Genomic DNA, 13,628 nt, shown 5'->3' on the forward strand with positions numbered 1-13,628 from the left:
TAAACAACCATCATCGAAAATTTTTTTTTTTTTTCTACAAATCAAAACACTAAATTATGTAAAATTTTTTTTCTATCGAAAATTTTTTTCCACCAAAATTTTTTTTTCGCAGTTTTACGTCAAATCAATCAGCCCTAAAAGTTTTGCTTGAACCGTCAAAAGAACCGGCCCAATATTTCGGATTGGACCGGATTTTAAAACATCGGCACGAAGAGCGAGGACTTGTGTTGCTGCAAAGGCACGCGAGCCTCCCCTTTTTCCATTACAGGCTTACAGCCCATCATCCCACTTCTCTCTAACGCGCACACCCTTCTAGAGATGGATTCGCCGAGGAAAGCTCCGGAGATCGTAGCATTGTTAGATCTGAAGCCGCACCCTGATGGGGGGTTCTACTTGGAGACCTTCAGAGACTTCTCCATCACCCTTCCTAAATCTCAGCTACCTCCCCACTGTGATCTCTCTCTCTCTCTCTCTTTAATTTTTTTTATATTTACTTGTTTCAATTCTCTCTTTGTTTTTTGCTTTTTTTTTCTTATTTTCAACAACATTAGTGGTGGGGGTCCTGGTAATTATTCCCCTCATTACCCAATTTCATGCGAGCATCTTCTTCTTTTACCCTTTTTACCTTTCATTCACTAATTACTGGAACCCCCACCACCTATGCCCGTTCTTGAATTTGCCCCCTAACTTTTGGTCCTCAAGCTGTGGTATTTTGGTTTTTTAAAATTTATTATAATTCTTAGCACGAATGTTCTACATTACTGCAATCCAATCGACGGTGCATAATTTAGTTGGCTGCATAATGACGTGATACTGTTGTGGCAGTTATGTGATTTTATGGTAATGACGAATTCTATTTTAGTAAGTGACGTGGTAATCCCATAATATGCTATATTATTGTCATATTAGCCACACATAGTCGTTCAATTTAACTAAACTAAATTGTGCAACTTATAGATTATTACAATATAAAAGGTTTGAGCCAGAAATTATAATAAATTTAAATTTGGAATAAAAGTGTCACCAACCTCATAATTTGGAAAAAAAAAAAAGGTGTAATTTAGCCTTTTTTATTTTCTTCTTACCCTTAAGAGAAGCTCCAAAATTATCTACATTTTGCCGATTTATAAGTCTCCACCTAAGCTTCAGGATGAATTAATTTACTGTTCAAGCAATGATTCTGTCAAAATTTACCACAAAGCTTCCGTTTGTTTTCTTGAAATTTTGTTAAAAATTAACTAGCTAGCCGGACGCGTGAATTTGTGGCCATTCACTCGAAATTTTACTCGTGTACCATCCCAAGACCAGCGGACATCTGACAAAATGAACGAAAAAATTGCAACATAATTTTTGTTTGGTGGTGAATTTTCACCGTTTTAAAGTTCGGGTGCTAAATTGCAAAGTGCTCATTGAGCAAATTTCAGGTGGACTTGAGGTTTTTCCCCCCCTTTTTCTAATATCAAATTTGTGATTCTTTTTTTCTTCATTCGAGTGATTTATAGTCAAATAAGTTAGGAATTTCCGAATTGCAATACTTTTCTATTAAATTTAATAGCTAAATCATTTTTAGTAAATAAAATTGTTACAATCTATGGTCAATACTAATAGTTTTATCAAATGTCACAAAGTTTTAACTAAAACAACTAGAACAGTTTATCTCAAAAAAGAGCGAATAGAGGGGATCTCAATTGAAAACAGAAAAGTTGAGGGGTAAATTTTAGAATGGCTTGTAGTTGAGGGGGTTTCAGTACATCTTGACTAAAGTTTACTGCATATACTTCACGAAATTGTCACTTAGGGTTTAATCACTATTGCTTGTCTTGATCTTAGTAATGTGCTTCTAATTGTTATCCGGTTAGATGTAATCAGACTCTTAATACTAGGCAAATGCTGTTAATGCATTATGTTGGCAGTTGTTTTCTGGGAGTGTTATTTTTTAAGAAATGAAGCATTAGTTCTTTTGCTAATGTCTCATCTGGTTGAGGGGATCATTTGATTGTATTTGGATCAGAAGAAGTGAATGTACGAAAAAAAATAAAAACCAATGCTATATATTATTAGGCCTTAAATTGGAGAGAGTTGGGCTAAACAATATATGCTAAGTTTCTGCTAAAATTGAATGTTCTATTGTGAAGTCGAGCCGGGGGGATCAATCAAAGTAAACATACTTAATTTTCAAAAAAAAAAAAAATGCATGCACGGATTGAGGGCCTTGTTGGGCCGTGCTGTTGGAAAAGTAATTTCTATAGAATTGATTTTGGTTTGAAGAGTTGATTTTGGTTAACAAAGTAATTTCTATAGAATTGATTTTGGTATGAAGAGTTGATTTTGGTTAACAGCTATAGAGAGTTTCGCGGAGTCTAATTGGAAAGCTATTTTTCTGAATTGATTTGGTAAAACTATTTAGCAAAATTTTTTGCTATTTGCAAATACTATATTTCTTTGCTAAATTTTAGAGAAATTTAATTAAAATGTAAAAATTGAATTAAAATTTAAATTCTGATATTTGACTATTGAAATTTGAAATTCACAATTTGAAAGTTAAAATTTAAAATTTAAAATTTAAAATATTACATTTAAAATCTTAATTTCAATTTAAAATTTGAATCCAAAATTTAAATTTAAATTTAAAATCAGATTCAAAATCATAATCGGATTTCAAGAAGCTAGATTTAAAATTTAAAATATTACATTTAAAATCATAATTTCAATTTAAAATTTGAATCCAATATTTAAATTTAAATTTGAAATTGACTCCAAAATCAGAATTATACTTTCAAGAGGCTGGTTTTAGCTACTTGTCATTTTGCGGCCTGTAAAATTAGAAAACTGATTTTAAAAATTAAAATCAGATTTTTGACAAAGAGGTTATCAAATGCTCTATTGAAGGAAAAATCACTTTTGGTCATAAAATCACTTTCTAGAATTTAGGCCAAACACCTACTAAGTGTTTAAGCTATCAGCCAAAAAAACCAATACTTCAGTCACCGTTGAATAGCAAGTTTTGTTTTTAAGATGCATGCAGCACCATCTCCTGCTCGGTGGCAATCCTCTTTGGCAACTTTTCTTACTTCTTACTGAGAAAAATCTTCTAATCGGCTTCTTGCTCATCAAACACAAGCCAAAGTATTAGTATTTGATTCCCCCAGTAGCTTTGAAAATGCCAAAAAATAGCAGTGGCAGAATAATGTTAGATGCTGAAGGAGAATAGTAAGCTTGAAAGTCGAGATGTAGATAGAAGGTTGATATCTCGAATAATACAGCCTTTAACTTCTTTTTTTTTTTTTCTTTTTTTCCCCCCTCCAAACAGACAAGGTGTCTCGTCCTGTGAGCAGTGCAATCTACTTCTTGCTGCCATCAGGGGGCATTGCTCACCTTCATCGCATCCCTTGCGCTGAAATCTGGCACTTCTACTTGGGGGAACCACTCACGGTTCGCTTCTGTAATAGCTTCTCCACTCTCACAAGCAGCAACAGTGCATTTGGCAAATAAAATTTTTGGACTAGACCGCTTCTGCTATATTTTTAACAAAAACCTTGTATTCACTCTTTGAATAGCTCTATTCGAACAGCACTCCCACAAAAGCCGCAATCAAGCCAAACAAGCCCTTAATCAAGCCGCCCTATATATTTGAGATTTTTTTTCTCAATTATATTTTATAATCTATTTCCATTACACCTCAGGTATTTGAACTTTACAATGATGGCCGCATCAAACTGACCGTAGTTGGGCCCGACTTAGAAGCAGGTCATCGGCCCCAGTACACAGTTCCGCCAGATGTGTGGTTCGGTGCATTCCCAACTTTAGATGTTGAGAGCTGTTCTGCTGACGGCAGCGTTCTTGTCAAGGCTCCAAAACGCGACCCCGAGCTACATTATTCTTTCGTTGGTGTCACCTGTGCACCTGCATTTCAGTACGACGACAATGAGTTAGCAACACGAGCCGAGCTCAAAAATCTTGCTCCCAGTGCTGAACCTTTCCTCAATTACCTCATTCCGTAAGAGGCAAAATGCAGGATTGTCTTTGTTGGTTTGCTTAGCTATGTGAACGAAAGTCCATATACATTCCTCTAAATGGAAATATGGTCCAGTATTTGTCAATTTGAACATCTGATTGTCTATATGTTGGTAATCTCTGAGCAAGTTGCCCTTCCTGTCTGTTGCTTCCTGCTTTTTAATTGTTTATGGGTGTTGATTAGATGAGATTGATTAATCTTTTGTCTCTCTTTTTAGGCGCTGTTTGTTTCCGACTAAAAGAGGCCCAGGAACTCCGTTCATGCAGAAAAGGATTCTTTTTAAGTATTTAGTTCCATATAAAATACTTTTCGGTGAAAAAGAAAATTGCACTCTGCAATAATTGCTGCTACCGTTTTCTTCCAAAGTAGGCTTGTCAAAAATTTTAATTTGTAGATATAAAGTGAAAATTTTATTTATAAAAATAGGCCTACAATAACCGCATTTGTGCCATATCAGTTGAGTCTAAAGAAAACAGTGAATCATTTGTCATATTCTAAGTGCGACAAATGATTCACCATTTTCTACATTATTTCACTGGCACGATTCACTTTTCTTGTAAACAGAATAGAGAATGCAATGCATCGTACTATATTGTCATCCTAGTCTACCTTCTTGAAGGGCTGCCTCATATTAGACTCGTTTGCAGCGGCTAATGAGCTGGTAACATGGTGCACTTTAAAAAGGATTGAAGGAGTCAGATTTAAAGTTGACTTCGAAAAAACTTTTGCAAGAGTCAAATGGCCCTTCTTGAATAAAGTTGTACTCTAGTTAGGATTTGGGGGAAAAAAAAATTAATTAGTGTGGATGGATAGAACAGTGTACTGCTAAGCTAAAGCGCCAGCCTTGGTGAAGGGGGCACCAACCAAATGGATCAAATTAGCATGAAGTTGGAGGCAAGGGGATCCGCTCTCATCTTATGTATTCCTTCTAAAGGCTGAGTGCCTTGCAAGGCTGATAAAGTCGGCAAGAAGCAATGGCCTCCTATAGTGCTTGGGGCTGGTGAACGATGCCAAATCACTCTTATTCCAAAAAAGAGAGATGTGAGAAATCTACAATAATCTTCTCGTCTTTGAATGGGTCCCGAGACTTAAAATGAATAGACAAAAATCGAAGATCTTCTATATAGGGACTAGGGCTCACAGAAATAGAACACTAAAAAGAATTCTCTCGTCTAAGGTCGGGACTTTGCCACTCCATTATCTAGGGTTGCTGCATTCCACTAGGCCTCTAAAGTAAACCGATGGTAGAAAATTATAAATATAATTGATAAAAAAATAGAAGAAAGACAGTCGAAACTCCTCTCCTATGGAGAAAAACTTATCTTTGTCAACTTCGTTCTCTTAAATCTACTGCTATGATTTTTTGTCTTCGAAACACCTAAGTTGGTCCTACGCCGCATTGAAACTCTTACAAGCTCCTTATTGAAAGGATGCTCAAGAATAGGGGGTAGATCGTGTCTTGTGCATTGGAAAACCATCTTTGCAACACTAAAGCGGAGGGGGCTAGGAATCAAGAACATGGAAGCATTGAGCTTGGCGATACTTATGTGAGTGGTGGTGGAAACTCTTTATATAGCATAATCAACCCTAGGAAAAACTAATCAAAGCATTGTATTATGGCAGGTCTGACCGGATGAAAGGTGTGTAGCCAGTGATCGCCTCTCCGTCAAATTTGTCTATAACTTCATAACAGTCGAAAGAATGCGAAACCACAGAAGTCCTCATATTTGAAAACTCAAAATTCTTGCGAAGGTTAAGATTTTTGTTTGGCTAGTACTGAAAAAAAGGATACTCACAACTAAAAATCTTTTAAATAGAGGATGGAGTGAGGGCCATCTTTGTATGTTTTGTATAGACGAACTTGAAACTTGTAACTATTTATTCCTTAGGTGTATCTATTTTCACTACATGCTAACTTCTCAGTGGTTGATTCCCCCTATAACTTGATATGTAAACAACATTAGAGGGCTATGGGAAAAACTAAGAGACCAAGAAGACAATAGCAACCACAAAAATGATCTTGCAAGGCTCTCAGCTACTTGGTAGGTGATTTGACTTGAGCGTAATTGTCACGCCCCGAGATTACGTCAAAGCCTTTTGGGTTGCATGAGTAGATCGGTCAAATGGACAGTTTTTCCTAATCACATAAAACGATAACACACAACAATTTGCACATTGCATACAAGATCATGTACAATATGGCATCAAAGGAAATTATGTTTTATTACTTTAAAATTTTGCAAGAATTAGTCTTTGTTCTTTTACAACTCCATTCCCAAATGAAATTATATTTTATCATCTTTCAAAATGGTACTAAGTCCATAAATACATTTCACAAAATAGTCTATTAGGGACGGAAGCCATTATAAAATTTGTGACTCTTTTACTGTGATCACGTGCCTCCCCGGTGATAGAAAGTTCTGAATAAAAGCATCAACAAAGAGTTGTGAAAACTAAAATATGTTTCCAGTAGGTAGAGTCGTCGAACCTGCCCATTTGTTTATACTAGGTCTGAACGAGGCATAATATTAATGAATAAATGAGATATGAAATAACAAATAAACAAGATGAATGAATACATTTCTATTCTAATTTAATTGATATAGGTAAATAAGTATTTAAGTAGTTGATATACTTCCATGCTAATTTACGTCGATATTGTCTGCTTGCTCTATTCTATTTGTATATATATTGATATTTGCTATGTTTTTTAATAGATGTTAAATACTTGCCACTACTAAAAGCAAGCCAAAATCTTATAAAATTTTTACTTCGTCTGTTTGATTATTTTTTGTTTGCTTTGCATAGGATAATTTTTTATCTATTATACACTGTTGTATATATTTTTTTTCCTATTATCTTATTTGCACAAGCAATAAGGTTTTGGGTTGCAGATTTTCAATTTCTATGCTATCAACTTAATTAAAATGTTATACTTCCTATCTTTTCNATAGGATAATTTTTTATCTATTATACACTGTTGTATATATTTTTTTTCCTATTATCTTATTTGCACAAGCAATAAGGTTTTGGGTTGCAGATTTTCACAACAGTTGCTATCAACTTAATTAAAATGTTATACTTCCTATCTTTTCTAATTTATCTTTCTTTCTATCTTTATAAATATTACATACAATGAGTTAAAATGATAGACAAAAATTATAAAACTTCTAAAATGAATGACCAAGTTTTGATAGTAAGCCAAATTTCAAGGCTTAATAGCAACTGTTGCCTCTATCATCTCTTAACAAAAGAAAAAAAAAATCTAAACTCATTGTAGTACACTGAACTTTAGCAAATTACGAAGTTCGAGTATTAGAATCGTAATTGGAACTATTCTAGATCTTGTGATGGGTTGTCGAGAGATTTTCGGCATGTTACTTGAGTGATTAAGTGGCTGGAAGAGTGAAAGCGCATTGCAAAATGTAAATGCTGGAATTTTTGTATTGAGTACCAGTACCCCTTGGCCCGAGTACCGGTACCCAATGCAGCAGCTGCGTGGATTAAAGGTTTTCATGGTAATTTCCCTTCAAGCTTACCTTCTTAACCTCCAGCTCGACCCCTGCATTGCTCTAGGGTCCAGAAACTTGAAGGAACAGGGTAAGAGCCCTTTCCTTCTCTTTCTCTAGGTTTTCTTCCATTTTGAAGTGGAAACTAGTGATTTGAGCATGTTTCTTCTCCTCTCTTGTTGCTAGCTAGTTTGGGGATTTGGGGAGCAGCTTTTGAAGTGTGGAAAGAGGGATTTGGCAGTGTTTCCTCAACCTTAACGTAGCAAACTGAGTTGAAGCTTTGGGAAGGTGAATTAGCAACTTTTCTCTCTAGTTTCATGTAATAGTAGATGTTTTTGGTGGAGTTTTGGGGTTAGCTCACAGCAGGTTGTGAAACCCTTTTGGCTGAGTTTTGGTGACTCTTGTAGGTTGGTTTTGGTGTGTTCCAACCTGAATTGGAGTTCAAGCCTTGGTTCTATGCTAGGTATGAATCTGCCTAGATGAGGTGATTATGTGAGCTATGATGTAGAGGTTTGAGTTAAGCTTCTAACTTAATTAGTACTAGTGGAGGCCCGCGCTTCGCGGCGGGAAATCTACGTAATTTTTAAAATATTTTAAATAATATTTTAATGTTTTAATTTTTAAATCTAATTTAAAATTTTAAACATAAAAAAATTAAATATAAAAATTATATGTAGTAAATAAATATATGTTAATAAATAAAATTAGATATATATAAATTAGATTTAAAATTTAAAATTTAAAATATATATATAAAATTTAAAATTTAAAGTTGTTAAATTCTCTCTCTCTCTCTCTCTCTCATTCTCTTTCTCCTCTGACTCCTCTCTCTCTTTCTCTCTCTCCCTCTCTCTCTCTTCACCCTCTCTCTCCCACACCCTTCCTCTCCTCCCCGCCTGTCGTGACCGCCGGCTGCGACGCCCTCCCGCTGCCGCGCCCATGCGCCCAGAGCCCCCTCCGCTGCCGCCCGCCGCTGCCGCGCTGCGCCTGGCGCGCCCCAGCGCGTCCCGCGCCCGCGCGGCCCCCGCCCCGCTGCCGTCCGCACGGCACCGCGCGCACGGCCCGGCGCCTGCTGCCGCCCGCTCGGCAGCTTGCGCCTTCCGCCTCCTGACTGCGCCCGCTGGGTGGGGGGGCGGCTAGGGAGAAAGGGGAACGAAGAGAGTGAGAGAAGGGTGGTGGGGTGTCGCGCGCACGCGCGCCGGGCAGCAGGGTACTCAATGCCGTGGGGGAGAGAGGAGGGGGGGAGAGGAGACAGGGGGGGAGAGAGAGAGAGGTGAGAGCGGGGAGGGGGGGTGCCCTAAGACGGTCGTGAAGAAGAGACAGAGGGGGAAGAGAGAGTGAAGAGAGATTCGGGGGGAGGGGGATGGGAAAGAGAGGGGGCCTGGGGTGGAAAGAGGGGGAGAAGAGTGAGAGAGAGACCCCACGAGGGTGGGGGGGAGGGCCCGCACCCCCTCTGCCTGCTCTCCTCATTCTCTCGCTCGCACGCGCGCGCGCGCCCGGCGGGCGCGGTTCGCCTGCGCGCAGCCCCCCCCACGCCTCGCTCTCTCTCTACTCTGCTCTCTTTCTCTCTCTGTTCTCTCTCTCTCTCCCCCTCTCTCTGTATGCTCTCTCTCTCTCCTCCCTCTGTTATCTCTCTCCTTCTCTCTCTCTCGCGCGAGGCCCCCGCAAAACGCGGGGAGAACTCCGTACAAACTCACGATTGTATATATATATAGATACTTGTTAGGGTGCTTGGAGGCTAGCGAACAATTTCGCTCGCGAGATCGACGAGAGTTGTCGACTGATTGGTGGGTTTGACCTCACCGGAATAGGTGAATTCCCCCTGTGCTCTCAATATTGCCATGGAATTGGAAAACTATGTGTAGTATGCTAATAGTGCATTATGTGAATGGTTTAGATGTATCTAGAATATCTACATCATGTGATTGAGTTAAATCTCTAGAAAGTAGAGAATGGAATACAAATGAATCATGCAGCATGCATAGTTAATGTTTAGTATACATGTATAAACATAGAGCTAGAATCGATATTCATATGCTAGTAGCATTGTAAAGGAATTGTTCGATGCATTAGTTGTAATTACATTATATGATATTTATATGATATTATCATATCTCTATGGAGTAGAGAGTAAAGGTACTAAATCTATTGCATGATAACTAGTATGCTTGTGTAGAAAAGTTGCAGATGAACATAGTATGCTTAGACTAGCATCAATTTCATATTGTTGTTATAACCTAGTTGATTACTAGCATTTGATTATGAACTTAATTCCTGACCTATAGGTCGGTAGAGAACATTCCATGTTTGAGACATGACGATTGAGGACTTTGTACTATGGATCATACTTGCTTGCCATTGTGCTCATTCGCACATGCTTGTGAGGGTTGCTTCCCATAAGCTGGTACTCCGGAGTTGGCCTACGCGATATTGTGCTCGCCCGTGCAGGGTTGGGTGCCAAAGTGGATTGTTGTGGGGAGTGTATACTACCACGGGGCCATTAAGTGCGGCGCAAGCCGGACTACCTCGTGTAGGTCCGTATGAATTGAACAAAGATACTAAATTGTATTGATATAATGGTCACTACTAGATAGTGTGCATTTATGAGACAATATAGCATGTTTATTTGTGTAGAGTAATTACTTTACCTGTTGTATTATAGTTGTCGCATTGGAAACATAGTAGTTCTACTACTCATTAGTTGCTTATTATTATGGTTATTCCTATCATGTTGTAGTTGTACTTGCTTGCACTTTATACATTATGAACCTAGTAGTATAATTCGCTGAGGTCGGCGGCTTACCCACTGGGAACTATGGACTAATAGTTCTCACACCCTCTTTGTTGTTGTTTTATTTACAGAGCCATCCACTGCGGGAGAGGCTAGGGATCGCGGCAAGGGAGTCGCGTCTAGCTAGGCGTAGCTTGGAGTCCCGCTAGGTGATCACCTCGCTGTTTTGGATTTGTTGACGAGGGTGATGTTGTACCCGTGTATAGAGACTACCACATGTATATAGCTCTTTTGTGACCGTGTGATGTATATGTGTTGTTGGAGAGTTGTATTTTACAGTTTTATACTCTTGCTTTTTGTGGACTTTAGTGGAGTTTGTATTTGTTATATTCTAGCTCATAGTACTTCCGGTACATTTTGTACATTCTATGCTCTGATACCATGTTAGACTCTTTTATTGCTTGTTACCCTTCTAGCATGGTTTTGGTAGACGCCTTATATACTTCAGGTATATGGTGGGTCTGTGCATGTATCGGGTAGGCTTCCGCTGATACCCGAGCGTGACACTCATATTTGGATGATATTTCTTTCATGCTGCTCCTCAATTTGAATTTTGTCGCAGCGATGACAGCTTTGGTTGATTTTGTGAAGTATCAAATCCTTCTCTCAGGCAGCATTAATTGGGTCTATGTTTTTTTTTTTTTGACATATTGTGTAAAATAAAAAGTGCATGAAAGCAAAATAATTTCTTTTATTCATTAATAGCAAATATTTGTTACTTTTAGCCCTATTTTTCTTGGGTTAGTTCTTATTCGTCATTTATGCCTTCATTTTGGAGTTGAAGTTTAATATGTGTAGTTCTATTTTGATCAGCATTGATGTTGTTATAGATTTGTTTATAGGGTTTTAACAGATTTGATTTTGCATTTTGCTCCCTTCCTTTCTCTTTATAAAAAATTGGTTTTCATGATTAATGATGGTACTCGGTATTTGAACTTAAAATTTTATTAGTTTGTTTTTCTTAAGCTCTAACTTGCTCTTCAAGTTTCATGAAGATAGTTCTGATGTGCTGGCTATAATGAACTAGTTGCTTAAGGTTGCAGTTCGAATCTCTGTCAGCACAAGATTATGATGAACTAGCTCCTTCTAATAGGAGAATTTTCACTTATTAGAAGTATAATAATATATAATAAGTATTACAATTTGCGCATTAGTAATTTCGTATTTCCACTATATTTCTAATTTTGTTTTTTTCTATTGAAGTTTTAATGCAATAAACTAAGCAAGTTTTGGATGGAGTGCTTTTCTGTCGCCAACCATTTTGCAACTATTTAATATATTAATAGCACTAAATTTAAATTTGCATTGATTTTTTTAATATAAGAATTTGGTCTTGAAATTTTATGCAGGTTTTACGGTAAATAAACCAATTTGAGTGTTTTTTTCTAAGCACATTACATTGACTGCTCAGTTTGTAAGGCATTTGATATATAGATTGGTTTCGATTTTATAGATGTGTTTTTTGGGTCTTTATTTTTCTCAATGTGTAGCCTTAATTTTCTTTTGCTTGACTATTTGGTTTTGTCATGTGCTTCGCCGACAGTTGGGTGTAGTAACTCTATTTCTACTTCATTCATCATTGTTGTTTCTTTGCTGAGACTGTAAGTTTTCACTCCATCTGTATTTGTGTTTGCTTTCTTTTTTCTTTTTTTTTATACAATTCCATACATCAATTTATGTTATATTTGTATTGATCTCTCATAACAAGCCAAAATCTTTTAAAATTCTACTTTATTAATCATCTCTGGCTATTATTTTTTGGATTTAATTGTTATATATGTGTTTGCTTCTGTAGAATTAACCTGCTACAATGTGCGAATACCTTTATTAGCTATAATTTTTGAAAAAAAAAGCTTGGAGATTTTTCAACTTTTATAGTTGCATCTTATGTGATTGATCTCTCTTAATAATTTACTAGCAATGTACCCGCGCTTTGCTGTGGATTCGATGAGCATGTTCTTAATTATATTTGTAAAATATAGTATATATTACTATTAAATATATGAATTGAACACATATTTGTAATGACATTCACCAGTAAGTTTGTATGANGACTGGAGGTCTCAAGGCGCAGTTACTCCCATCAAAGATCAAGGCAATTGCGGTAATGCCGGACAAAGATGATATATATATATATATATATATATATATATATATATATATATATATAATTCAAATAAAATAATATTTTTTATTATATCTACGGTGCACCGGGTGCACCGAATATATGGGCGGGACGCGTGTCACAATGGAGAGAACACTTCCACCGACTTTAGTATATAGTAATAGATAATAGACTCTATTAAATGTATTTTATGGTATTCAAAATTTCTACATATTAAATGTTATAAATATTTAGTTTATTAATTAATTAAAGTTTATGATATTTGGGTATGGTTTATGGTACATCGGGTGCACTGAATTAACGAACATAATATGTGTCCCCTCCACATCTTCTCCCACCCACTTTAGATATGTAGAATATAGATATAGATTGATAGACATGTTTGATAGAAACTAAAAACTCTCATAGCCATTTCATCGAGCACATATTGTGCCTTTTCAACACTAACCATGCACCACTGTAGAAGGAGAAAGGAAGCAAAAGCTTCCAAGGACAATGGCCAACGCCAAGGTAATCTGGGTAGGTGAGAAGGAGTAGCCGCGAGAGAGCTAGAACCAGAGAGCTTTGAACACAAAATTTAATTATGATATCGAATTTGAACCAAAAAAAGGGAATATATTTTATCAACAAAAAAAAGAACATAGTTACGTTCAAATAACCCTAAAATCATACTTTCGAATGCAAAATTAAAAACTCGATGCGATAGTAGTAGCGGAGGGAGATACGGTGGTTGACCTCGACGGATCAGGCGGGGGGCCTTATCTCAGCGTTTTCATCAGTTGCAGCAGCGATGATGCTTCAGCGAGAAGTTCAGCAGTGCATGGCGGCGTGGCGCTGTTGCCGAGATTCGCTTCATCTTCTTCGGACTCTTCGAAGTTGTGGTGGGTTGAAGGAGGAGGAGGAGAGAGATTGAGAAAGGAGGGCTTTGACATCTATAGAAATCTAAGTAGGAGGTGTTGAAGCACCAGGTCGAGAGAGAGAAAAGAGAGAGGTGTCAGTTGCCAGGCGAGAGAGGTGGGGATTGGAGTGGATGCAGTGTGGGGCAAGAGGTATCAATCAGAGAGATGATTAGAGAAGAAAGAAAGTGGAAGGGGACAACAAATTATTGTCTGAACCTGGCATATCCCTCCACACATACAATATACTTAGTTAATTTATAAAATATAAATTTTGAACCGATCTTATTTG

The 13,628-nt window shown here is 37.3% G+C and overlaps 1 protein-coding gene across 1 annotated transcript; it reads left to right on the plus strand.

The window, feature by feature from the left end:
* LOC109711177 lies at positions 208 to 4,171 on the plus strand. The gene is made up of 3 exons (XM_020234102.1): positions 208 to 451; positions 3,311 to 3,432; positions 3,684 to 4,171. Exons 1-3 carry the CDS (start codon positions 319 to 321, stop codon positions 3,999 to 4,001), a joined length of 573 nt encoding a protein of 190 aa, XP_020089691.1. The 5' UTR covers positions 208 to 318; the 3' UTR covers positions 4,002 to 4,171.

Source organism: Ananas comosus, linkage group 6 (genome assembly GCF_001540865.1).
Source record: "Ananas comosus cultivar F153 linkage group 6, ASM154086v1, whole genome shotgun sequence".
Taxonomy (NCBI): domain Eukaryota; kingdom Viridiplantae; phylum Streptophyta; class Magnoliopsida; order Poales; family Bromeliaceae; genus Ananas; species Ananas comosus.

Coding starts and splice junctions, on each gene's coding strand:
- LOC109711177 (XM_020234102.1), top strand. CDS start 319: ATGGATTCGCCGAGGAAAGCTCCGGAGATCGTAGCATTGTTAGATCTG. Junction 452..3,310: donor ATCTCAGCTACCTCCCCACT/GTGATCTCTCTC, acceptor CCCTCCAAACAG/ACAAGGTGTCTCGTCCTGTG. Junction 3,433..3,683: donor ACTTGGGGGAACCACTCACG/GTTCGCTTCTGT, acceptor ATTACACCTCAG/GTATTTGAACTTTACAATGA.